Source organism: Amblyomma mixtum, chromosome 3, assembly GCF_055824585.1.
Source record: "Amblyomma mixtum isolate Tamu chromosome 3, ASM5582458v1, whole genome shotgun sequence".
Classification (NCBI taxonomy): Eukaryota; Metazoa; Arthropoda; class Arachnida; order Ixodida; family Ixodidae; genus Amblyomma; species Amblyomma mixtum.
In genome coordinates this window covers 150,579,602-150,604,741 of record NC_143014.1, presented here as the reverse complement: position 1 = coordinate 150,604,741, position 25,140 = coordinate 150,579,602, and the positions used below count along the sequence as shown (strand labels likewise).

Below are 25,140 nucleotides of genomic sequence, written 5' to 3'. Positions count from 1 at the left end.
GCCTTCCTACTAAGTTTGAATTTGATTTCGCTGTCGCTGCCCTGCTGCGTGAGCTTCCGACTGGTGGGAGCTTCTGGAGAGTGGAGGTGGGTGGTTGGTGGAGGCTCTTCGGTGCAAGATGCGCTTTTACCGGAGGGTGCCCGGAAAGCGCTCCAATCTGCTACGATCCGCTAGGTGCATCTGGGGGGTGTGCATGCTTCACACAGACACATAGCTTTTTACGGCGAAAGAGGATTATACTGCTAACGCAGTGAAAACAAATGCTACTAGCTCTTAAGAGCCTTTTTTACCGAAAGATATAGTAGCTTATTATGCGTTAATTGGCAGCCTTTTGTTTTTACTGTTGCAATGCAACGGTTAATTCGCGTTAGTGATACTTTGTTCGGTGCCTTCTTGATTAGCCGCCACACTTGATCTTCGTCTCGGTCAACGCCACGACTGGCCACGCGCAATTAACCATGTTGCGTGGGGTTCAAAGTCCCGAAGCAGCACATATGGGCTATGAGGGACGCAGTAGGGGACGGCTCCGGATTAATTTAGAGCCCCTGGGGTTCTTCAACGTGAACATATAACGAATATCACACGTGCATTTTTGCATTTCACGTTCATTGAAATATGGCCACCGCGGCCAGGATTTGATCCCGCAACCTTGGGATCACTCATTAGCAGAACACAAAAGCCAATGAGCCGCTGTGGAGGATACTTTATCCTGCAAAATAAACCACTGATGACCGCCTCTCCACAGTGTACACTGGCACGTATTTTCTCTCATATTCAGTTTCGTTCTTGGGAAAAAAAAACACATCCTTCTTTTCCGCAGCGATCTCTTTGTTTTATTTTACTGTTCCACTCTTCAGACTTTTCCTACGACCATTCACCTGCAGCCGCTTCTTCTCCCACCCGTCTTGACATGAAATCCCCATAGATATGGGACTCGGAAAATACGGTACGCTTCCCAGGAGATAACGCGCTTGCATATCGTCGGCACAGCGTACACGTATTTAGACGCAGCGCACCTCCGCTCGTAGTCAAGACGGCAGCTAAGTGGCAGTCTAACGCTTATACCGACGATCCCCGTTTCTGACTCTTCCTGTGAATATGATCGCCGTAACCTGTCTTCTCGCTGCCTCAGTCCTTGGTGAGTAGAGTACTGTGTTGGTCCGCTACTTCTTTGCAGTTCGGTTCGAAGAAGGTTCTCGCGCTTTCTGTCGCGTCTCAGAGCCTTACCCCGAACCCTCGTGTGTATCTGAAGCGACTTGCTTGCGTTAAATACCAAAATCACGAAGCTGCCCGGGCCTATGATTTGGAGTAAGAAAAAAAAAAAAAAAGCTTTTTTTTCAGTCTGTTTAATGGCATAAGCTGCAAAAATGACTAAAATGAATAGCACAATGGTACGTGGAACATATGTGTGAGCACTAGTACGCAGCGATCTCCTTTCTATAACTGAAATTTAGGCTAGTTGATTATGCATATACATAGTAGCGCAAAAAAAACTAAGACAGCAGACTAGCGCTCGTCCCGTATTGTAGTCTGTTGTGTTTGTTGTTAAGTGCTACTATGTATCTCCTTTCTGTCTTCGTACAGCGCTGCAATCTTTCGCAAAAGTTAACTGCACAATGCTAGAAAAAACACAATCTACTTTTTTATGTGGCTTTTAACGTCTTCCATGCGAACTAGTGCGTTTAGAATGGCGTACATCAGGAATGCTGTACATGAGGGCGAATAGCGTTTCTGGTCGAGACACCATTCATTCGCTACTTTTGCATTCGCTAAGCAAGGACTTTGGACACCTATTGCTGAAGTCTTCGTTGCACATACTGCATTGATGGTTGGATATCTGGCAACTTTGCGCAGCTGGCTTGCCTGTTTACAACTGCAAATTAAGGCGCACTGATTAAAATAAAAACTAATTCTAACATTCTGTACCTGATGCAGAATATTTTTCTCCCCCCCTTTTAGCTTCCATTTAACTATTTTTTGGGCCTGAGGGTAACAAACTCCGAGCATGGCATCTTTGATCTGGACTGAAAATCTCGATCGCGCTTTCGCAAATGCCGTAGTATCGAGTAGGATCGGACTCGGTCGTGGTTGCAAATGGACATGCAGTAACGACGAATTTGCATTGAGTTCAAATCTTAATCGGTTTGATCAGAATCGAAAGTGTCCGTGTAATTTTTTGTCAGATTAGGCTATTGTGTACAGATGTTTATAAACTAGCCAATTAGGTAAACCACAGCATAAGCCTGCTTCTCAGGAATATAAATTATGGCCAACTCGTGCATCGGGTCGCAAGCTGCTAAATAAAATACTATACAAATCTAATCGCACACTGCCATTAACCAGACAGAAAGAGCGGATTCTGTTTCGTAAATGCTGCCGACATGTTTCCATCCCCGGTGCTGAGCTTCTCTTTTCTCTTTTCGTCTGCTGTAGTAGCGTCTGATTAAGTACAGTGTCATGTTAACCGACAGGAGCGGTACGGAACCGTTCCCCGAGCAGTGTGGTGGTGAACAAGAATTTTCTTTTAATAGACTATTTGAAGTATATAGATGGTTTCGGAGGCATTGTAATACTAGTGTTGGTGGGCAATCGGAAATCTGTGAACCCAGTTAAATAGTAAGCTGGTTAACTATTTTTTAATGTTAACGTTTTAGCTGTCCCGATTAGACACCTAATAGCAATTAGAGGTTTGTAGCCGGCCGTTAGTAATACCCTTATCACCTTTCAGAATTTCGAAAACAACAAATTTCTACCGCCACGGGCACGTTTCAAAGATTGTGCGCATTTGGCTCTCGCGCTGCAGCGTGGTGGGACCAGTTCACGTAACTCCCTAGCGCACGTGCAACGCAACCTTCTTATTCCAGCCCGCGCTGCGGTGCTCGCCGCTGCTGGATGCTCCACAGCGGGCGGGAGAGTGAAGGTCACCGGATGCACTCGCCGCGGAGTGACATGAGCTGGTGACCGTTGCAGCGCGCGTGCCAAAGACGCGCGATCTTTGGAACGTGCCCGTGACGGTCGAAATTTGTTGAGTCACAGCGCTGAGGGCAATCTCTTTTTCGAAATTCTGAAAACTGATATGACTATTGCAAACGCCCAGCTAGACATTTCTGCAACCAGGCACCTAACTGTAATGTTGGAAAGTTAAGCCGTTGTACCATATACCGTTTTATCACATTAAGTAAATGAGCGTTTATGAATACGGGGGAAAGTGCACTAGCTTACTAGCTAACATGATTCACCTCTTTCTGATGTCCACCAACACTTGTATTGTAATGCCGTGGACGCCATCTCTATGCCCCAAAAATCCTAACTTGAGCAACTGTGGTTCACCTTCGCTGAAACAGCCGGTATATTCATGCCAGCCACAGCGTGCGCATAACGGCGCGCTGTTCACCGTCGCACGCAGGCGGCGCGCACGGCCTGGCGGGCGCCGTCTACGAGGCCAACAACTACGTGGACACGGTGCTGGGGGTCGTGCTGCCGCACCAGGTGTCCAGAGCCAACCTGACGTCGGCGCCACTGCCAGGTTTCACTGTGGGCAACGAGTCGGACGCGGTGACAGTTCGCATCGACGGCGGCGTGCTACTCGGCTTAGGCAAGTAAACGTTCCGCGGTGCATGCTGTGACGTAGCTGCCCACCTTTGCTCACGAGCTGGAAGCGCCGTCTGTAGTGGATCTGCTTCATGCTTCATTTCATTAACAGCGTGACACATGTAAAATGATTTCATTCCTTTCGCAATTCTTCAAGCTCAATTTACTTATTATTCACGACACATCCACAACCATTTTCCTTATCTGCTTCAGGGTTCCCGCCAGTAATTTATAACCTAATTCCGCAATTGCTCCGTTACAAACTTAGCCGAGATACCTGCCGATTAGAGGCACGTGCAAGGTGCGGCTGACTGGGCTGAACCCCTTTCACAGTACCGGAAATGCACTTCGCCGCCCCCATCCTCTATATCGCCGCCTCTCGTAAGGACCTCACTACGCATCAGGTGAACACCGACGGCACCCGGCCCATCAAGAAGTCACAAAATTTCTGGGTACGCCCTTGCTGCTGACAACGTCAGCCGTAACCGCTTCGAATGCAGACTGTTGGAAGACTGACACTAGGGCAAGCAAACGAAGGGACCGCTCCAAAGCAGAGGTCAAGAGGTGCGAGAGATGGTCAAACAAGCAACTGGTACGCAACATGCACGGAAAACTGTGCACAGCATAGCCCAGAAGGCACCATAATTTGACCAATCCACAAGCAAAGTACCGCCGGCATACGATGTGTACCACATAGTACACATAGTACTCTGCGCACGTAGTGAACGCGAGGTGAAGTCCTGCGTACAAAACGCGAAGAGTGACTAATTCAATGCACTGGCCTCGCGAAAACGTTATGCGCACACGTGCGAAGCAGTGGTGCTGGTCAGTCTGAGAAAGGACTGCAGCGCTGTAGAACCCCTCATGGTGCGCACAGTGTTTCAGCCAGTGGAAGCCAAGGTAAAGCTGAAAGCCGGGCTAGTTGGCTATAGTCAAAGGGGCATAGTATCCAGCGCTATATAGCTTGATGGTATAGAACAGAAAAAAAACACAGCCCTATCTATTTTGCTCGCGGCGTATGCTACACGTTCCAACAGCAACAACAAAAAAAAACCTGCTGTTCGCATACTGCTGCAAGGAATAAAAGTATTCGGTTTGTTTTCGTTTTCGTTTTGCTGTGCGAGCTTGTGATTCTTGCGATATTTGACAGCTATAAAAAAAAAGTAAATTTTTCTCCTAGGTGAAGTTCTAAAGGCATTGTTTTAAGGGGCCCTGGCGAGTAGTGATCGCAGTCTTCCTCGAACAATCGCCACCGACTTGTTATACCACCAAAGCAACTTTCTACGTCTTACTTTAAAGTTCCTGAATTCTGATGGGAAACAGCTCACGGAAAGTGGAAATATGTGTACCTTTGTGGGAGCCGTTTGCGACACTGCTTATTAACCTCGTGGTCTGCTTTCAGGAAAACAGTGGCAACGCCGAGGCGACTGTCAGGCTACTCGATGGCGCGGCGAGAACATTACCACCACTTGTCATGCGACGCTGGATGGCATGATGCTCATCTGGTACGGCGAGGCCGAGAACAGCGATGCCGCCTTCATTCAAAACGTCACGCTCATAATGCTTGTTAAAAACTCGTCCGCTCGGATTTACGCAACTGAAAAGAAACAAGGTACTTACTGTCTGTTCTCTCTATACGGTGCCATATATGCTTTGATTAGTGGCATTTGCCTGCTGCCTTTCGATAAGAGTTTTCCGCCCGTGATATAAAGCCCAGTGCCGCTACTGCTACGCTACGACCTCTAACTCGGTACACCGACGCCTTCATTAAGAGCTACCTTCAGCAGCATATCCTATTTTGATGACGCGTTCGCACTAACTGAAATGGCGACTCTATTCTATCCCTAAAGGCGCGCTATGCTCTTCAACACAGCCCTAAGTTCATCATCTGTGCGATATTATACAGTCGATGGCGATGCCGTCGGTAACCGAGTGGTTGCTATAAATTAAGTGTATACGCGACGGCCACACGTTCTGAGCGCTTAGAATGGATATCCTAAGAGCTTCTAATAAGCGTCTGCGGACGACCGGAACTGCACGAAATGTCGCAAAGCACAAACGATACCGCACACGGTTACTTCGGCGGCTATCAAGACATTAGTTGGCCGCCGGTACCACAGTGCAGGCACAGTGGTGGGGCAGACATGCTTGCCGGTCGCTTCACGGCGCGGCCACAGCCGGCCACGAAACTGAGCGATCGAACGCATTCCAAGGCAATCTTCAAGTTACTCCTTCCGGTTGGTCGTTGAGTTTCGAACATTGCAGGATGGTTACTCGATCGGCGCATGCTGTCATCAGAGCAACGCGTTCGGAGATGACCACTTCGTTTCTTTCAACAAAGTGTCTTGAGCTGTCCGTTCAGCTGCACAAAAAAGCTGAAATGTATACACAGGCTCTCCCACGTATCGTGAGCCAAGAGTTAAAGAAAAAGTGGTAGACGTCGCGGGAATGGTGCTGGCCTGTAGTGAACGTATTTTACATATCATTGCAGTCTACCTTCCGAACTTCTGGAGATATACGAAAAGTTTCAAGTCGCGAATATGGAGTGCCAAAAAAAAATCCCCAAATAGCACAGCTTCAATGAATACAGGATGCTGGCTGTGTCGCTCTGGAAAGAAATCGCACGAAGCTCCAGAGGAATGAAAGGTTGCAGCCACTCTCGAGCGCTGATAGTGACTGAGGCTGCGCTAACTTGGGCGAGCCACGTCAACGGCCAGTGCGGGAGCGCTACCAGGCGCGCCAAGGTCGGAAGATTAGTTCCTGCCCCGAATATTTTAAACTGTCCGTAGCACGGAAAGCGCTTTTACTTTATGCCATTTGAGCAATCGCATCACGCCCAGTGTGTTTCTAACTGAAGCATTTCATACCTTCAGCGGTTTAAAAAGCTGCCTATTTTATATGAATTCTTTTGAAACCATTGGCGCAGATCAGAGCTGCCGCCGTTTGGTCTAGGCAACCGCCAGCTGTCCTAACAAAATTTATTGCCTTCAACATGTCCGATTGTTAAAATCGCCGACATTACCCTGTATCTAAGTGAAGATTGAGCTAAGGCTACATCATGACCCTAGCTTCGGAGGCCTGAAGACTGCATTCGATATCAGCCCTATCCCAGTTGTTTGCTTTGCCAAGCTTGCCAGTAGTGTTATCAGAGCTACAAAAAAAAAACAAGAAAGAATATAGCAAATGCGCGCTGCAGAGTCTTTGGAATGGGGTAGAAAAATCCTTAAATAGAGCCGAGAGCGTTTAAATCCCCTTTTTTGCGTTTGTTTTTCGGGTCATGAACACCGTTGCGATCAATTACTGTGTACACGTACTGAGAGCACCTGTGTAGAGGCATTGCATAGTTTTACCAGAGTGGAGGCGTGCTAGCGTAGACGTACACCGGTTAAGACAGGTGCAAACTGCGCATGTGGCGCATGCGCAGCAGGCACCCGGCTGATCCAGGTCGCGTCTATGGTACCATGTCTCCGCTGCGCTAAAACGCAGCTGTCAGGGTCGGGGCGAACCTACTTTGATGAAAGGCGCCCCTCGTGCTGACGGCCAGCGAAAGCGGATCGAACAGAGACCGTTCGCTGTGCGTGCTCCGTTGTCAGTGGGTGGCGCTCACGCACTTCCTGCTTGTCTCAGCGCACCTCTGTATCTTCGTCGGCAGGGCACACCGTACACCTGAAGCTGTGGCTGGAAAGCCTGCCGCTGGCTGGCGCAAATGGTCAGAACGTGCGCGACATGCAGCCGCCGTCCGGCGCCCTGGCGGCCTTCCCGAGGGAGCAGGTCGCGCTGGCCGCCTCGCAGGTCCTCCGGACATTCATCGAGAACGAGGCTGAGCAGGGCGTGCTCAGGCACGCTTTCTCCCTCATCCACCTGCCTCTGCCGCTGTAATAAATGCAACAGCTCTGCATCCTGCGCTGCGTTAGCCTCAGTGATTGGTGTGAACAGCATGCATCACGGCTGCCCCAGCATGCCGTGGACATACCAGAAGTTCGGGGATGTCCTTCAGCTGGCAACTTCCCTCCGAGGTCATGCTAATGAAGCGACGGAATGCAGTGCCATGTAATAATGACCCTAGGGTTAAAATAATACAGCTGCCAGCGTTATGTGAAAGAGAATATCTTAATATTGTATATCTATCCACGTGTATCTCAGTATTGTAGGTGGATAGGGATCATTGGTTTCATGCTAAAACTCAAGAACGAAACGGCCGATGCCCCTCAAAGGAGGCCCTCCAGCCAATGGCGGCGACCGGTTCTCACAACGCCGCGGTTAATCCAATTAATAAGTGGTTAAAACCCTCTGATGTGCCACCCCATGTGATGTCTCGCCAGCTGGTTCAAGGATATTAACCAAGACGTCTTTAGAATCGGTTGATGGACGCCATTAGCTGGAGGGCCTCCTTCGAGTGCTATTTCCCGCTTCGTTCTTGAGTTGTATCCAACTACAGTGAGAAGTACACTTTATATAGTTTCTTTTTCTTTTAAATGAGCAATATCATAAAGTTTTTGAAGTTATAAGAAATGGAAAGAGATATTTGATTCCTGAATGTCAATTAAGTGTTCCCTTTTATATTGCTTATATTTGTACTATCAGGCCGGAATCAAATCATACGGCATGGGTATGGCATTTATTTTTTTCATTACTGAATGCTTGCATCGCCCTCATCACATTACAGCAGGGAGGAAATAATGCGCAAATACTGGAGTGTGCAAATGAACATAATAACTTGCGAGTATGTTTTTGCAGGCTAGTTGGTGCATAAGCATTCTGGGTTTTTTGCGCAAAAGACACGACACAAAAGAAACGAGGTGGACAGGACAGGCGCTTACTAACAACTCAGGTGTTTATTGACGGAACATTTGCTGAAATACAGCAGCTGCTCTTATCAAACAAGAAGAGGGAAAGAAGAGACTTCGCATACATATATACATATCAGATCAGCACAGATCCCATCATCGCACGAGTGAATACATGCTTCAAGCTCTAATTCTGTGCAAGATAACTGATTTCTTTTTTGAGAGCAAAATTGAAGGATTGCTAACACACGAGTTAGCCGATTTTTCTATCTCATTAGCCTCAATTATCTCTCTTCCAAGTTGAGTCTTGCACCGGCGCAGTACTGACGTTTTTTCGAGCGCGGGAGTGCAGTTGCGGCAATTCCGAATACGGTCTATCATTTTGCTACCTGACTTGTTCCTGACATCTCTTGTGTGCTCCCTCAGCCTTTCATTAAGGCACCTCCCAGTTTGGCCAATATACTGCTTACCACAGGCCAGAGGTACCGAGTACACAACGCTCTTTTTACAGGCCACGAATCGCTGCTGGTGCCGCTTCGAACAAGCGACGTCCGCATCCTCCGCATTAACTCACTTGCAAATCCTGGAGAGTTTTTCTGGAGCGTTAAAAACCACTCTAACACCAGCCCTAGCACCGATCTTCTTAATATTATGCGAGATTCCGTGAATGTACGGAATAACCGCCACTTTCTTCCGGTCAATTTGATCGGGTATGCTGGCTGGTTTCTTCAGCAGGTTCTCGGCAGTTGATGCCAGCAAGGCCGGCTGGCAGCCTGCGCTCGAAAGGCGCTGCAACTGGATGTTAAAGCTGCGTCCTACCAAATGCAGGCAGGACTTGCTCGGAGCGTTGGAAAGGCACGATTTCACAATGCCTCGTTTTACGGCTTTGGAGTGTGCCGAGCTGAAGGGAAGCAGGGGCTTGTTGCCTCTGGGCTCCAAGGCCCAACATACGTCTTCACTTGAAAAATGAAGCCCTATATCTAAAAACCTGATGAAATTATCTTCCGGTAGCTCGTGCGTCAATTCTAATGGTGCTAGGCACTCTGCAAACGTCGTTAGATGCTTATGTACACTAGCCGAAAAAGATTCTTTGTCACAATCCACGAACACAATGAAATCATCAAAAAATCTAAAAACCTTTAAAACGTTAGTGTCGCGAAGGCAGTCATGCAGCATCTTGTCACGTGTCGCTAAAAAGATGTCACTAAGACATGGTGCTAGGCACGATCCAGTGCATACTCCTTGTTTCTGAATGAATGTCATATCTTTCCACTGCACATACGTGGAAGTCAGGTACATTGTTAACAGTTCGACGAAGTTGTCAACAGATAAACCTGCATTATTTTGGAAGGCTGTTTCACCATGGCTGTCAATACAATCGCGGACATTTTTTAAGAGACAATCGTGAGGTATGGAATAATACAAGTCCTTTATATACTGACAGGGCTGACATGCGTTTGCTGTTGTTTGATTTTAAAAACTCAATTATTTCGTCCGAATTTTTTACCCTAAAGGGATCGTTAATTTCTAAAACACTCAACTTCTCCTGCAAGAACCTGGCTACGGCTTGCTGCCAGGACCCCTTTTCCGAAACAATCACTCGGAAATGGCACGCATCCTTGTGTGTCTTGCCACTGAAGAACATGTTTAAGGATAACTTCTCAACTTTCTCTACAGAGTGCACTAGCCCATCCAGCTTTAAAGGGGTAGAGACATCAAATTCCAAGGTTGTACAAAAGACTGCCATACGTTTCCTTTGTATGTGAGGACCATAAGAGCGAAGTATTAAATTTAAGGGAGGTCTAGAACATATTTTAATTTAATTTTAAAGTTCGTGAAAATGCTCACTCTTGAAGTCTGAGCCATCGCTAGTGCATCAATGTGACGTAGGAACAGAGAAGAAAACACAAGCAAGTATTTCCTACGTCATTTCACAGTTTTCTGACGTACGGGACCAAGCTTTGCGGTTTCGCGGCCTAGCAACCTTGGTTACGAGTGCTCACGAGTCTTTTTTTTTTCTGCACACTCGCGAGTGCGACAGTGCTTTACGCCCGGCGTTGCCGCAGGCGATGTCGTTGCCGAAAGATCCAGTTTTGCACAGGCATATTGCCGGTGCCCTAATCTAGGAAGCATTCTCTGGTATCATGGATGTTATGTATTTTCTTGTGCGAACGTGAAGTACGCCGATCATGCCGGCCGGCCGGCCAGCCTGGATCCCGTCTGCCGGCGTCATAAAAACGAGCTGAAGTGTGTTCTTGACGTAAATAATAAACCCTGGGATAAGAAATGTGAAAAATGTGTCATTTTTGAGGATCGCTGACCAATACTGAGCTGCTGGCAAAGGTAACGACTGTGATACGAGCAAACTTCTTGCCGCAACCGCCTCGCAGCTGCCGCTGGCCCGACGTTGGGGTCCGGCTCGCCTGGCGCCCGCTCGCTTCGCTGCTGAAGGCGTCGCGGAGATTTGCCATACTATTATTTTATTGTGAGATGATGCTGTTGACAGTAAAGCGATGTGTAGAGTAGGCCTTTTATTATAGCGCAGGCGACTTCCGAAGCGCCGGCCGCTGCGGCTTCGATGCGAAAGAGGCTATACCTAGCGACGACCATGGCAACCAGGCAGCAGCAGAGCTCGTCGCCCGGAGCGCGAAAGAGGCTATACCTAACGTAAAAACCGTAGCGCAAAGAGACGAGGACACAGAAAGAACAATGCATGGTTTTAAAAGTGCACAATAACCGGTTGACATGAGAAATCATAGAAGCGGAATGGATATCACTTTTGAAAGATGATTGTGTTGTACCCCCTCTGTATCATTGCTGGCAAAAGAGCTCGCATATCTGGCTGATACGCTTTGCTAGCACATGGTTTGATGGCGTGTTGGTCGTGATGTCGATATAAAACCACTTTTCTTTCTGAAATAAACCATTGTTGGAAGTTAGCGCCGTGTGTTGTCGTTCTTTCTGTGTCCTCGTCTCTTTGCGCTACGGTTTTTACGTTTCGAATATGAACCAACAAGCCCAAGCATATACCCTTCTGAGGCTATACCTAGCGACGACCACGGCAACCAGGCAGCAGCAGACCTCGTCGCCCGGAGCGCCCGCGAGCGATGCCGTTGCCGAAAGCTCGAAACTATAAGCAGGCATGCTTTGTCGCTGCTCGAGCAGTCTTTCTGATAACAAGGCGATCTTGTCTTTTCTTATGAGATTTGTACAGAGGGCAAAACACATGCCTAGAACAACCAAACTGCGTATTCCAGAGCTCCCAAAGCCGCTGCGACCAAGAAGGCAAAAAATGACGATGAAATTCTATCAGTTTAACTGCACATGTTTACATTCAAACCATTTTTAAACAAATCTTATCGCTAGTTATCGAGTGTTATGCCCGAAACCCGCTCAGAGCGTGTTCCATACATGCGTTTTGACCTCTGTACACCATCCCAAGCAGCACTCAGGCACTGCTGCACGGCGGCGAAGTGCGACACCGGTTGTGGGCGGAGCTTGGGCAGAGCGGCGCAGCGATGCTCACCGCTCCGTGCCCTGGGGCCCGATTCTCGATATTCGCCAATCCGCCATGAGCGGGGCGTACCCGTGACGTGTGAATCGGGGCGGTCCGAAAATGCGTAACAGCAGAATGTAATGACGACATTGAAGAATAAAGAAAAAAGTATGACAAAAAAATAAACGGTGTCGTCTGCTACTTGGCGCCAAGTACAAAAAACACCGCCGAGTTGCGGCGCGAAGGTGAGTTAGCAAAGTAGCGCCGTAGAGATGGACGGTGAATTGCGTTGCGGCGGCGGTCTCGGCGTACTCGCCGCACAGTGATGGTGCTGAATGCGACGCTAAAGACCCTGTGGCCGGTCGTCACGGAAATAAGAGTTTAGCGGTAATTGTGCTGCATGAAGCGAACGCTTATTGCCCGAAGCCATCGCGTAGCGTGTCGCGTCTCCGTACTTGTGAGATGCGATCAGCGTCACGGGGAGAGGAATTGGCGGAGAAACGGCTGGCTCTCGATCGTAATCTCAACGCGTCAGTGGCGTTGGAAAGCTTTACCTCACCGTGTCACTTCTTCAGGTGCATAGACCTTAACACTGCCCTTGGTTACGTTTGCAAGCGGCCGCGCACGAAACGCGACTGCGAATCGCGTCAAGTGCAACGCTATGAGCGCGTACGTCTTATTATCAAAAGCGTCAAATGCGAAAGCAAAATAGGGAGATATTGTTTTCCGCCAGTACTTAAAGAAAAACAGACAAAGCTAAAAGTCCACTGTCAACAGAAGCATGTATTTCACAGTGTTGGCGTTTCACTTAATCTCAATAGGACATGGCACTCATCTTTTGCTTTGTGAACATTAACTAAGCCTGCCTGCAAGCAGACTTCACGGACTTTATATAAAAGCACCTCACGAATGCATGGCATAGAGTGGCAGGTACATAATTTCATTCAAATAAAAAAAGGCTTTCAATAATGCTATTTGATTTCAATGTTTGAAAAGGCCCTCAATCTCGTTAATTCTGTCTAACAATGAGCACACAGCACTTACCAAGGGCATATAGGCAGGTACACCACTCGTGTGATGCAAGTACGCACCAAAATGTGAGAGGTGAAACAAAATTTGTCATGCCCATCCCTACAATTCCTTTGCTGTAGGACAACAGTAATGCATCCACAGCAGCACCAGGCAGCTCCTTTCAATGCAGCAAGATTCCTTGTAAGAGGCAATGTGTGATGTCAAGAAAGGTGAAGTCGGCTGGAAAAAGATATCTTCACATATGCTACTCAACATTGGGGAACGGGACGAATATAGAGGGGGATAATGAAGGTGGATTGTGATGCCACATCACAAACAGGTAATGCAGTGTGCAAGACACTTGCTTTATTTGCTTCATGCAAGTTATCGGTTTGGTTTATTGGGGTTTAACGTCCCAAAGCGACTCAGGCTATGAGAGACGCCGTTGTGAAGGGCTCCGGAAATTTCGACCACCTGGGGTTCTTTAACGTGCATGCAAGTTATTATCATATCATGGACATACACGCGTATTATCTAGTGCGCATGTCATATTAAGCCTGAACATGGCTCTGGGTCAGGTCAAGGAGCTGAAGGATAATAAAAACAACGGTGAGTTAAGAAGGAAGAACAGCAACACAACAAGAAAAGCACAAGCATGCACAGCAGCAAGATAACACACAAAGGGGGCAATAAATGCAAGGCTAACATGACCCACAGTATTTGAGGGAGGCAGCATCACAGACAAGAAGTGGTATTCTAGCAAAAGGTCTCTTAATGCAGCATGATAAAATTGGATGATGTGGATTGGTTTTGGCAAGCCCTGTGCACGCCACGAGCAATCTACAAGAGGCCTCAGTCATGTTTCTAGCCTGATGTGCAAGTGCATGACTTTCCCTCTGTGCACACTCCTGACCACATACATATTTAACGAATTGGAAAAACAGCGCAATCAAAGACGAGACACAAGAGAAGGACAAAACACCAGCGCTGATACATATCAGGGCCATTGTTGGTTTTCTTTGAGTGGTGGATCACAATGCCGTTAGGCAACATTAACACCATACACTGATGCAATAAAGACCCTGCGATGCCACTATTGCGCACTGCAGGAGAGTAATGCTCAATGAAATGCGTTCACTCTCAAAGTACCTTCCTTTACTGTGAACTAAAATAGACAACCCGCTATGTACACTCAAAATATGATATCTACAGTTCAGTGAAGGGCACCATACCAGATGTAGGTGCTGAAATGTCGGCAAATGTCTGAAAGGACACTGAGGACTAATCGAAGTTGCTCTGCAACAGTAGATTACCACATTCCAATAACAAAGGGCCTACCTGTACTGAGAACAAAGCTTGTGTACAGCTCAGAGATTATTTGTTCAAAGAAGCAGTTCAAAATTACCATGGTGAAGTGCGTTGGCAGGAAGGCTATTACAGCCCTTGGTTGGTAATAACTTTATTAGTCCCACTTCAGTGGATCAGGTGAGGGTTAGTGAAGGGGCGTTGAAGAGGTCGGCGACGGCCCTCAGGCCACTTTAGGTGACCAGGCACTGTTTGGCTGCAGCAACCTTCAAGGCCCAGGCCATGATGCAAAGCTGAAGCTCTGCCTGTGAGCTGCGCAGAGAAGCCTCCCATCGCTCCTGTGATTCCACCCCTTGGAAAGGAGCTTTCGGTTTGTTTGGGAAAGCCTGATATGAGCGTTTAAAATCCGCTCTGGTGCTCGAGCATAAGTGACAGGTTGGAGATTTCTCCCCTCTATGTATGTATTACACTCCACTGCATGAAAAAAAAAAACAGAACACTTAAAATGCCTAGTGGTGTGTGCACATGGAGGGTAAATTGTTTTTTTGAGCATGATTAAGGCAGCCTGAAAAATGGTAAGCAAGTCTGATTCAGAGTTTCCACGAGGAGAGTGTTAAATAAATGAACAGAAGCTATTCACCACCAATATAATGATAGAACAGGTTGCAAAATGTTGATGAAATTGGAGTCATTGCAAGTGCCTGTGCATAAAATTTAAGCTCCCTGAAAAATTACCGTCTTGTACAGCTTTGCTGGCTAATTTCTCTGAAAGTTCTAGCAGAAGTATGAAACCAAACCAAGTCAGGTGGAAACAGGCTGCTATTCTTTTTTCACACTATAAGAATAATTTTTTTTTCCGACTACCACCAGGTAATATTATTAGTGCTGTATGGTATGTGATGGCATCGCAATTAGTGCTAAGAAGTTATTGGGTGCCATGTGCAGCCAGAAAAGAAAGGTACGGAAAGCCTGCACACACCACTGTCAAGGAGAGAGGCTGTCATTCAGCAGAAAACCCAGTGTTATCCGGCCGGCATTGCGTCAAAAGACAAGCTTCACGCGTGGATGTCCACAGTGAAAGTCACTGAAAAGAGGATTTGTAATCTGAATCAAACGTCAGCACACGTCTGAAACTACTTCACTTTATAAAATAATAGATTTTACGTACAGAAAATTAATAAATTTCTTTCTGCCTTGAAACCCATGACCCCTGGATCGCCAGCCAGGCACGCTACCAACTAGACCGTGTAGGCACATTGACTTTGCTGAGGTACAAAGGGGGGGGGGGGGGGGGGAGTGATGTGTGGGTGCTGTTGGCTTAATTTGAAGCCTAGCAATGTAATTACTGCAGTGAACTAGAGATGTGCCAATTAGTGAGAAACTAATTACAATAACATTACATAGGTGAACTGCAGTGTGGAAGAGTTCAAAGACAAGAATTGGGAACCTGTGCTGAGGCAACTCTGATAAATGTGTGAACATGAATGAAGAACAGTGACTGTGTGTGTGAAGAGAAACCGCTGCAGGGAGCCATGAACACTGTTGTGTGATACCCATGAATGCTGGGCTTAAGTGTGCCCCTACATTTTTGGGGAGCGAGACAAGTTGCATTGCCTCTTAGGTGTTGCAATTTGCTCAAAAAAAGTGAGGTGTCTTTTACATGCAGAGTGAAAAGTTTGTGGAAGCCATTATTGGCAAAATAATTTATTTCCATCACTGAACTTCATGCATCCTAGAATTCATTATGCAGCCTAACTGCGAATCATTACCTAGTGCAACAATACACATTGACGAATATGTCTCGTCTACAAAGATAAGAATTTTTTTGGGACAGACTCATCTTTCATAACCGTTTGACAGTGGTGTACATGCACATTAGTGTTGCCTAGTTTGCAAACTTAAGTAGCCAGCTGAAGTAGCCACCTTTGCTAAACAGAAAAATGGCAGCACGGACACTGATACGGTCCAGTCACACTAAGGGTGCAGAGGGTAAACAGGTTGTCTAGGATTTGTCTTAAAATGACCAAACAGCAACCCCAACTTATATGAATGAAAAGTGCAAGGGGATGAGTCAATGAAAATGGGATCTAACACAGTTTCACTGGGAGGACAGGTGGGCAGTGACCTTCCATTCAAGGTTGCATTCAAGGTTGATAGCCCAGCACAGAAAAAGATCTTGGACCTCAAATCCTGGAAAGAGAAAAAGATCCCGAACCTGGGAAGACCGGCTGTGTAACCCAGAAAAATCAATAGCGTTTACTACTACTACTACTATTATGATCCATTTCCAGCTAACTTATTGAACCGAATCATGCCCTTCCAGCTACAAAATGCCATTTGGAGTTCCAGAAGAGGGCAAATATGGGCTGGTTGATACATGTTTTACGAATTGGAAAAACAGCGCAGTGAAAGACAACACAAAAGAAGGACAAAATGCCAGCGCTTAGAGCTTTATTATTGAAACACAAATTATGTCCAGCTGCATAATTTATACTTCCAGTTACCTTCAGCTGAATTAATGTACAATTTGTAGGTTTTCGTCAGGGGCACAAATTTCAGCTAGAAGATGGGAATGGGTACACGTGTCAGAACGCTGGCCAGGCCTTGCATTTTCATCTGGGAAATTGACCGTGAAACAATTACATGACTTTTCCTTCAGGAAAAATAGTTCACTGCTGTATAACTACGTGCAGCATGTGAAAGAAGCAGTCAAAAGCAAGCAGACAGAGGCAACCAAATGCCATGAGGCAAAGCATGTTGTGATCTCATCACACAAACAGTGCCACACAAGACGTATTGCACCCTGAAGAACAGATGTTGTAAATGACTAGAGACACAGCGACCATGCTGTATGTTGAGCATGTTGTGGACTGCTGGCTCTCAACAAACACCAAAGCAAACAATGCATTGGTGAAAGCATGTCCAGTCAACACCCAGGTGCTGGAAGGAAAACATTTTGGTGCTTTCCTGTCCTTCACTGAACTTAAGCACCAAATAAAATGTGCGTTGTGTACAAGCAGAACACGTAGGGAGGCACCACACGAAGGGATGGCACTTCTTCACAATCACCAAAGCATGTGTTGAAGCATGCACTCAGCAAGTTGGCAGACGGTAGGCTGAAAACACTTGGGGCACTTCCTGACTCACACAAAACTGCAGCACCAGACAAAAATGATTTCTACTGTCATGGATATCACCAATATGGTCCTATTCAAAGAACAGCACCAAAATGATGAAGACTTCATCAGCTTCCTGGCAGTATGCTATCAAACTTGAAGCAGAGCAAATGTATGCTGATTACTTGTGGCATAGCTACACATGACAATCACGGCAGTGAGTGCAATTCTCGAAAGCAGCTGCTGATCATGCACTTCCTGTCTGTCAGGTAGAATCCAAATGGTGCTGTGTCCTCCTCCCTGCTGTAGATGTTGGTGCTCCTTCTGTTATCACCACCTGCCAGTGGTGTCATGGTCCTGCAGCTGAGTGTGGATTAATATGTTGTGTTGCACAGTGCAAGCTCCGCTGACCTTTGCAGAGAACTCTTGACCATGGCGTACCATGACCATGACACCTTTGCAGACACCTCATGTAATCGTTCAGGAACCCGGTATCACCACCCAGCTAGGCAGCCAGTCCAGCCGAGGGGTGAGCGAAGATGAATCTGGCATCATGGCTCCCGAGCACACGAGACCCCACGGTGAGAGTAGTCCACCACATCTGCATAAGATGCAAACCATCACCTGCACATTAATCAACGCTGTGCACTGAAATCTTCCAACGAGCTAGACATTGCGTTTCCAAATATGAGAAATTGTTGAAGCCTCAAGTTCAACTATTGTCTAGTTTTACGCACAAATGTAAAATACGCTGACTGCAAAATCAATCATTAGTATCAAAACGAAGTGTTGCCATATAGCTAGAGGTACTTGATGACACATTTCCTAAACTGACGGATACAAATAATTAATACACACTTTTTATACTCAAGAAAACCACCACAGAATGCACTGCAAGGAAGGGCAGAAGTTCAACTGTTTATGACTACCATGAGTTTTTTAGTATATGCATGCTTTTTCATTTTGCACCAATTGAAATGAGGCTACCTTGACATTGCGGTCACTAAGAGAAATCCAAAGCCAGAGAACAACACTGCGTGTCACCCACACCTATCTCCACTGTCACCTGAAAAGTACAGACATGATTAATTTACATGTGGTTCTATTTACACTGTTCTTCCTTGCTCAATAAACTATATATAAATGCAGACAGATATCATTAGCCGCATGCAATCTTTCTGCAGGCAAACATGCTATCCCTTCATGCCTGCCACAACACACTAAGCACGTGCTCACCAGTTTAACGATTTCCATGCGGGCAGCACATGGAGAGAGACTGCACATAAATGGGTCATGGATGGATCCCGCACAGATTCTTGTGAGCTGGAACCTTCACCGGCAGGAACACCACACCTGTAAATAAAATGTACAAGACTCATATATATTTGTTTTCCGTGTGCCCTTAGAGAAATAATTTTTTCCACCCTCCTACGGTAATTTCCACGTGACTGCTGCGTAACTGATGATGTAACACTGTTATGAAAATTTCAGCTTGAATAGCGAAATCACTTTAGTGTGCTTCATTAATAATGCTTAAGACAGGTTATAGTATTCTTTTACAATGTCACGCATTTTTTTTTTTTTTCACACTTAAGGAAACGACGCCTTTCAGCTGATTTCACCGATGCTGCCTTTCACATTCATCAACACCAAACACAAAGAAATCGATCAACGTACTAGCATGCTAGGCTTTGTTTTCTCAACTTGGCGCTGTGTGCAAAAACTGAAACACAGTATGAAAAAAGCAACGCGAAGTGCCGAATACAAATTTCGGATTCTTGTTTTAAAGTCATCTCCAGCATGCATGCGAAAGGAATGAGAATGATGCTACACACACACGGATGTCTCGTCAAGAAGCCCGACACATTCCTGGAGTTTGTTGCTCGGCTGCGCGAACACCTCTCGTGTCATCCGCTCATCACGCGAGGCAAAGCCCATCCGTTCAGCGACGTTTCACAGCTGGCGATCGTCCCTCAGAGCTCGACAGTTCGGCACTGCTTCTCGCCGCAATGCATCCTTGCATAGCCACCACATATATGCCTCGTCAGATGATTGCACAGACGAGCTGTGTAGTCAGAGACAACTCGAAAGCATCGCGGTGACCTCGAAAGTCGCTCACCTTTCCCACTTCTAGGGTTTAACAAACGACGAATGAATGCAAGGAGCAGCAAATCGCAGCGCCGGCACCGCCATTCGAGCAATTTTCGCGCTTCACTAACCGCACGGACGGATGATTTCTCACCGCGAGCGAAGGGTTTGCAACGGGAGAGCAGTTAGCGCCCCCATGCGGCTGTACGCTTAAGCCTTCACTATTAACGCTCTCAAGGGTTGCTTATTTCAGATGAGCTCTTACAACGCGATATCATTACATTGTGCAATCAAAACAAGACTTTTGTAAGCTTAGTTTTGTCTTGAAATAAATACCCGTTAAAATGCGGCTACCTAACACCGTATAAATCAGCATTTCACTAACTCATTTGCATGATTCGGGTACTTTTCGCCGGGCGAAATGATGGCGGCGAATTTCAGCCATTTTTTGCAATGGCGGCACAACGTAAACGTGATGAAACGTCATTCTGACATCACTCCAAAATGTGTGCCTATCACGTGATTTACGTGATATTGTTCCAACCAATCAGATTTTAGGAAGTTGCCATTTCCGGTGTGCAGCTATTTTCTCCGAATTGGCAAGTCGAGCGCAAGTGCTCTCGCACGGACCGCTGGTAGCTTCTTTTCCCTTCACAATCACATATATGTACCAGCCGGGCACCAAGAATAGCGCTACGAAAATGCATTTTCAATGTCACGTCAAATCGACGTCACCGCGAAAAGTGCCCGCGTAACCGACCCTGATTGACACGCCCATTGACGGCGATTGACACTTCTGACAGCCAATCAGAGAGGCAATATGGCGCCGACAGGCGAATGTGAATATCGAGAATAGGGCCCCCTGCTTGCAGTGGGGCGGCAGTTCGCAAGCGACGATCGGTGCGGCGCGTCGGCCAAGTGGCCATATGGCTTGATGAATGTTGCTGCGCGTGCATTATTTGTCTAAATAATGATTGCACTTCGCGCTCTGAGCTCGCTACTTGCTTTTGGTCGGCGAATGTTCTCGCTCGGCCACCGATCTGCCCAAGACACGTCGGCCGACGGGTCTCGTCGGCATCTTTGGTTGGCGCGGCGTTGTCACACTAGGACGACGCTTGGTCGTTCGGGCATTGTCGTCGTCGTCGGTGCAGTGTGACTGGCTAGTCGGGGAACGACCAGGTTGGCCGGCGCGACCGTCGGCGTCGCTGTCGCGTCGGCATCGGGGTCCCGTCGGCCTAGTGTAGTTCCTCGTCTGCGTCATCCCGCGATTCCTCATAATCGGTGTCTTCACCGAAATAAAACTCTTCTTTCCGACTCGGAGCTGTTCGGCATTGCGACTTGCCCTCCGCCCGGCTCTCCGTGTTTACGCGCACCACGTGCGTGTCAAGCAGACGACATGCCTACAAGACGTCACGGCTTTCCGGACCCACGTGACAACGCATTGTCTGGTTTATCACGTCATCACTACGAACCGAAACTACGAACTACGAACTACGAACTATCACTACGAACCGAAACCGAAACTGCTGGGTACAAATAATACGATTAATAATTATATAATGCGAGTTCATGCTTCTATGATGGTGTTCCATGCTCACTGAATCGCTACGCATTATTTACAACCAAGAGGTACAACACAAAAATGTGGTGTCTCTATCCCTTTAACGTCTCGATAAACTTCATTGCCTTTGTCTTAGCTTTCGCGAGTGAAAGCTTTTTACACACTTTGAAATTTGTATCGATCGCTTCTGAAGCCTTCTGAAGATGCATCGTTTTTTTCAGGACACAGAAGCCTCCCTCCTTATCGGCCGGTACGATATTCAAGGCATTATCCTTCAGGTACCGAATGGTCTTTTCAACAGGTAGGGTCCTAGCTGACGACCCGTGTCGTTGGAGGAAGTCAACGCCTTCGGAGACACACTTCTCGGCTTCAGCCCCTAAACGTTGTGAAACTTGAATGACCATTTCCAGTAGTTGAGCTGGAGACTTCAGAGGTTCGGTGGCGAACTTTGGTCCGAGGCTGAGTACCTGCTGGGTCTGTTTCGGAAGTGACACGTTCCCCAACGTGTGGACGTTGTTTCCAGGTCCAGCGTTCACTTTTGATACGCACCGTCGAAGGAAGGGAAGTGTTCGTTGCCACAGGAATTCTGTAGTACTGTTTATCACCACGCAGAATTGGCGCCATTGCGATGAAGCACTGGAAGGCTGCGTGCACTCTTGTAGCCGAATCCACAGAAATTCTTTGTACAGACGTCACTGCCTCTGGTACTCCGAGCGCAATATTTTGCACGCTCTCCTTCAGTGCCCGGGCGAAGGTGTGCAGCCGCCAAACAGCTCTATAACTTCGCCAGGAAGCACATTTTTCGGATACAGAACCCAAGTTCTCTCCACTTGCAAGCCACATGGGCAATGATGGGAGCAAGTTGCGACGGATACAAGGAATAGAGGAAAGGACCGCCTGCAGAACTAGAGATATAACTTGCGAGTATGTTTTTGCAGGTTAGTTGATGCCTAAGCATTCTGGGTTTTTTGCGCAAAAGACACGACACAAAAGAAACGAGGTAGACAGGACAAGCGCTTACTAACAACTCAGGTGTTTATTGACGGAACACTTGCTTAAATACAGCAGCTGCTCTTATCAAACAAGAAGAGGGAAAGAAGAGACTTCGCATACATATATACATATCAGATCAGCACAGATCCCATCATCGCACAAGTGAATACATGCTTCGAGCTCTAATTCTGCGCAAGATAACTGATTTCTTTTTTTTTAGAGCAAAATTGAAGGATTGCTGACACACGAGTTAGCCGATTTTTCTATCTCATTAGCCGCAATTATCTCTCTTCCAAGTTGAGTCTTGCACCGGCGCAGTACTGACGTTTTTTCGAGCGCGGGAGTGCAGTTGCGGCAATTCCGAATACGGTCTATCATTTTGCTACCTGACTTGTTCCTGACATCTCTTGCGTGCTCCCTCAGCCTTTCATTAAGGCACCTCCCAGTTTGGCCAATATACTGCTTACCACAGGCCAGCGGTATCGAGTACACAACGCTCTTTTTACAGGCCACGAATCGCTGCTGGTGCCGCTTCGAACAAGCGACGACCGCATCCTCCGCATTCCCTCTCTTGCAAATCCTGGAGAGTTTTTCTGGAGCGTTAAAATCCACTCTAACACCAGCCCTAGCACCGATCTTCTTAATATTATGCGAGATTCCGTGAATGTACGGAATAACCGCCACTTTCTTCCGGTCAATTTGATCGGGTATGCTGGCTGGTTTCTTCAGCAGGTTCTCGGCAGTGTACAGGTGCCCCAAAAGTAATACGGAGCATGCGAGCGGTGGCAGAAATTGAAAAAACTGCATGCCAGCGCGCTCTATCAGCAGATGCGCGGCAAAGGACTAAGGGGCGGCGGCACATCCGTCTGACCCATCTCGATAACTTGATGCTCGCGTTATCGCCTCAACGAGCGAAGCTGCACTGCTACCATCCCTGCCCGCCAGGGGCGCTTTCAATACCTCATGGTTTGCTGTTCGTCCGGGCCGTGAAGAAATGTTTGCCATCGGCACCGTGCGCTTTACGCTTCGTCAGGTCCTACATTATCTTTGTCTGTGGAGCAGCCGAAGTCTGTGATACACATGGCGGCGAGTTTGTGCTCTGACGAGTATAAGCACTCGAGCAACGTTTCGGCTAATGCGGTGAAAAATTTGCTTCGCTCTAGGGAACGCATGACAAACAAAAAAACAAAAACAGTAGCATGCATGTGCTGTCTTTGATAAAAATATGTGCTCAACGGCATAGCAAGTGGGCTAATAATTCAAGACCATTTTCTTCCACACAAATTCACTTTCTTATGGTGTCTTCGACTGGTCGTTTCAGATCGCTCTAGAGCGCTCTGAGATGCAGCCGCACGTTCGGCTGGTCGAAATCAAGCGCTCTGACTACATTCGGCTGGTTCTTTCAGAGCGCCCGCCTCCAGCTCAGAGCGCTCTGAGGCGCTCCGAGAAAAAAGTCGGAGCGGCCCCGAGATGTGTTCACGTGACAGAGCCACTTCCGCCGTTTCGCGGAGACGGATGCGAAGCCAGAGTAGCCAGGGCACATCACGACCGGTCTGGCGAGGCATTCTTACGCATCCGTAGAAGCAAGTTTTGGCGCTTTAAACGTCCCTGCTGTGTGGCTCTGTGAGGGGAAATGTCGAAAAGCAGACGAATCATTAAGCTGGGTACGCCGTCTGTGTTGCTGTCACATCTGGGGGCTGCCGCGGCATATCCAGAGTGGTACAACGGGACACTATTTTTTTTTTTTTTCGACGCGAGCCGGAGACGAAGAACTGCTGGGGCAGCGATACAGGTTCAGCGGCGACGGCGGCGTGGGCGATGCAGACTATGTGATTGCTGTCGTTGACACCAGCCGCAGCGGCAGCGCCACTGCGGTGTGGCGATTCCGGAAGTTAGGTCCTTTCCCTCCTTCTTGCGCTTTCGTTCTGAAAACTTGCTGACCATTCGGCTTGACCGGTCTCGCTGTGCGCTCGGAGCTAGAGCGGCTCTCACGTTGCCAAATCCGAACCGGATCGTGGGAGCGACCAGTCGAAGACACCATTACACTGGACAACCTTCGAGAGCAACCTGGATACGTAGACTCATTATACGAGTCCCTTCATCGACGCATGGTCGATGTCATTAACGTGAGCGGGAGCTTTACCCGTCATTAAACTTTGAGTTTGCATGAAAAGTGCCTTTGGAAGTTGTTGTTTTTTTAATCGCCTCCACCCTGTTGTCATTTTCTTCTTTGCATGTTTGTAAAATATAGCCGATGGGGGACGACTAAATGAGAGACACGCACGTTTTTTTGTTTCTCTTTTTTCCTCCATTCAAAGAAAGCAGGGGCGCTATGCTGGAAGGCCCGAGTTTGCTGAAACTCGGAATCTTCCCGAGCTCTGGCGACGCCCTCAGATGAGTGAACTAATGGTAGCAAGACAAAATCCCACCCTCGTCCCGCCTCCAACTTCATTGGGTTATCTGGATATATTCCGTGCTTTATCATCACATCGGCGCCACCTCATCGGCTTCTTGGGCGGTCTACAAAGAACGGGTCACGTGAGCCAACCGCCGGTACACTTTTCATTTGTGTGTCGCTCCACCAAGTGCACTGCGTGTGCAATTAGACAAACGAGGTTTGTTGAATTTTATAATGCACTTAATACACCTTTATAAGCATTTTATAGTGTGCTAGATTTGGATTTAAAGCGCTTCGGAGTGATTTATGCATTATTAAATTTTGCTTTGTACCGCGAGGGAACGCTACCGACGCCCGTCATCAGCTGACCGCCAATGGCGACGAGGTACATCTGCAACGCTGTGAAGGCTACGGAAGTAGTCCGCAAAAAAAATAAAGAGAGGTGTATCACTCCGCGTTGTTCTGTGGCCGTGTGGTCAAACGCGTTGCTCCGGAGAGTCGACAGGCAATGGGAGCGCGTGGGTTCAGATCCCGCATGGTGAAACTTTTTTATCTCACTATTTTTTTTTCATCGCAAGTTGAATTTCGCGTGACTTGAATGATAAAACTCGTTTTGTTCAGAATCGCTTGAATATTATGCCGCGTTCTGAAATGAACCGCATGCATCTGTTCATTTCATGCATACCGCGTTAATGTGAGCTGTCCGAAATTCGTTGTCAATGAGCTCGCACCGGCTTTTGGTCAGCAGTGGCGGTTATCTTCCCGATTCTGCAGCATTGTGACTATACTTTTTA

At 47.4% G+C, this 25,140-nt stretch overlaps 2 protein-coding genes and 1 long non-coding RNA gene across 5 annotated transcripts in view; 1 reads left to right on the top strand and 2 right to left on the bottom strand.

Annotated features, from left to right (window-relative positions):
- Positions 1 to 25,140, bottom strand: part of Tim23 (translocase of inner mitochondrial membrane 23) — a 185,882-nt gene that overhangs the window by 45,014 nt on the left and 115,728 nt on the right. The window lies entirely within an intron of this gene.
- On the top strand, positions 973 to 7,494 carry LOC149352366 (uncharacterized). Its single transcript, XM_089577147.1, has 4 exons — positions 973 to 1,138; positions 3,407 to 3,595; positions 4,994 to 5,203; positions 7,244 to 7,494. Exons 1-4 carry the CDS (start codon positions 1,099 to 1,101, stop codon positions 7,468 to 7,470), a joined length of 666 nt encoding a protein of 221 aa, XP_089433273.1. The 5' UTR covers positions 973 to 1,098; the 3' UTR covers positions 7,471 to 7,494.
- On the bottom strand, positions 15,875 to 19,800 carry LOC149352365 (uncharacterized). Of its 3 annotated transcripts, XR_016290775.1 has the most exons (4): positions 19,426 to 19,589; positions 18,543 to 18,659; positions 17,718 to 17,907; positions 15,875 to 17,663 (listed from the first exon to the last, which is right to left on the bottom strand). It is a non-coding gene; the product is annotated as an uncharacterized LOC149352365 (long non-coding RNA). The 3 variants fall into 3 exon arrangements; XR_016290777.1 differs by lacking the exons at positions 15,875 to 17,663; positions 19,426 to 19,589 and adding an exon at positions 19,780 to 19,800 and having other exon boundaries at positions 17,684 to 17,907; XR_016290776.1 differs by lacking the exons at positions 15,875 to 17,663; positions 19,426 to 19,589 and adding an exon at positions 19,142 to 19,185 and having other exon boundaries at positions 17,684 to 17,907.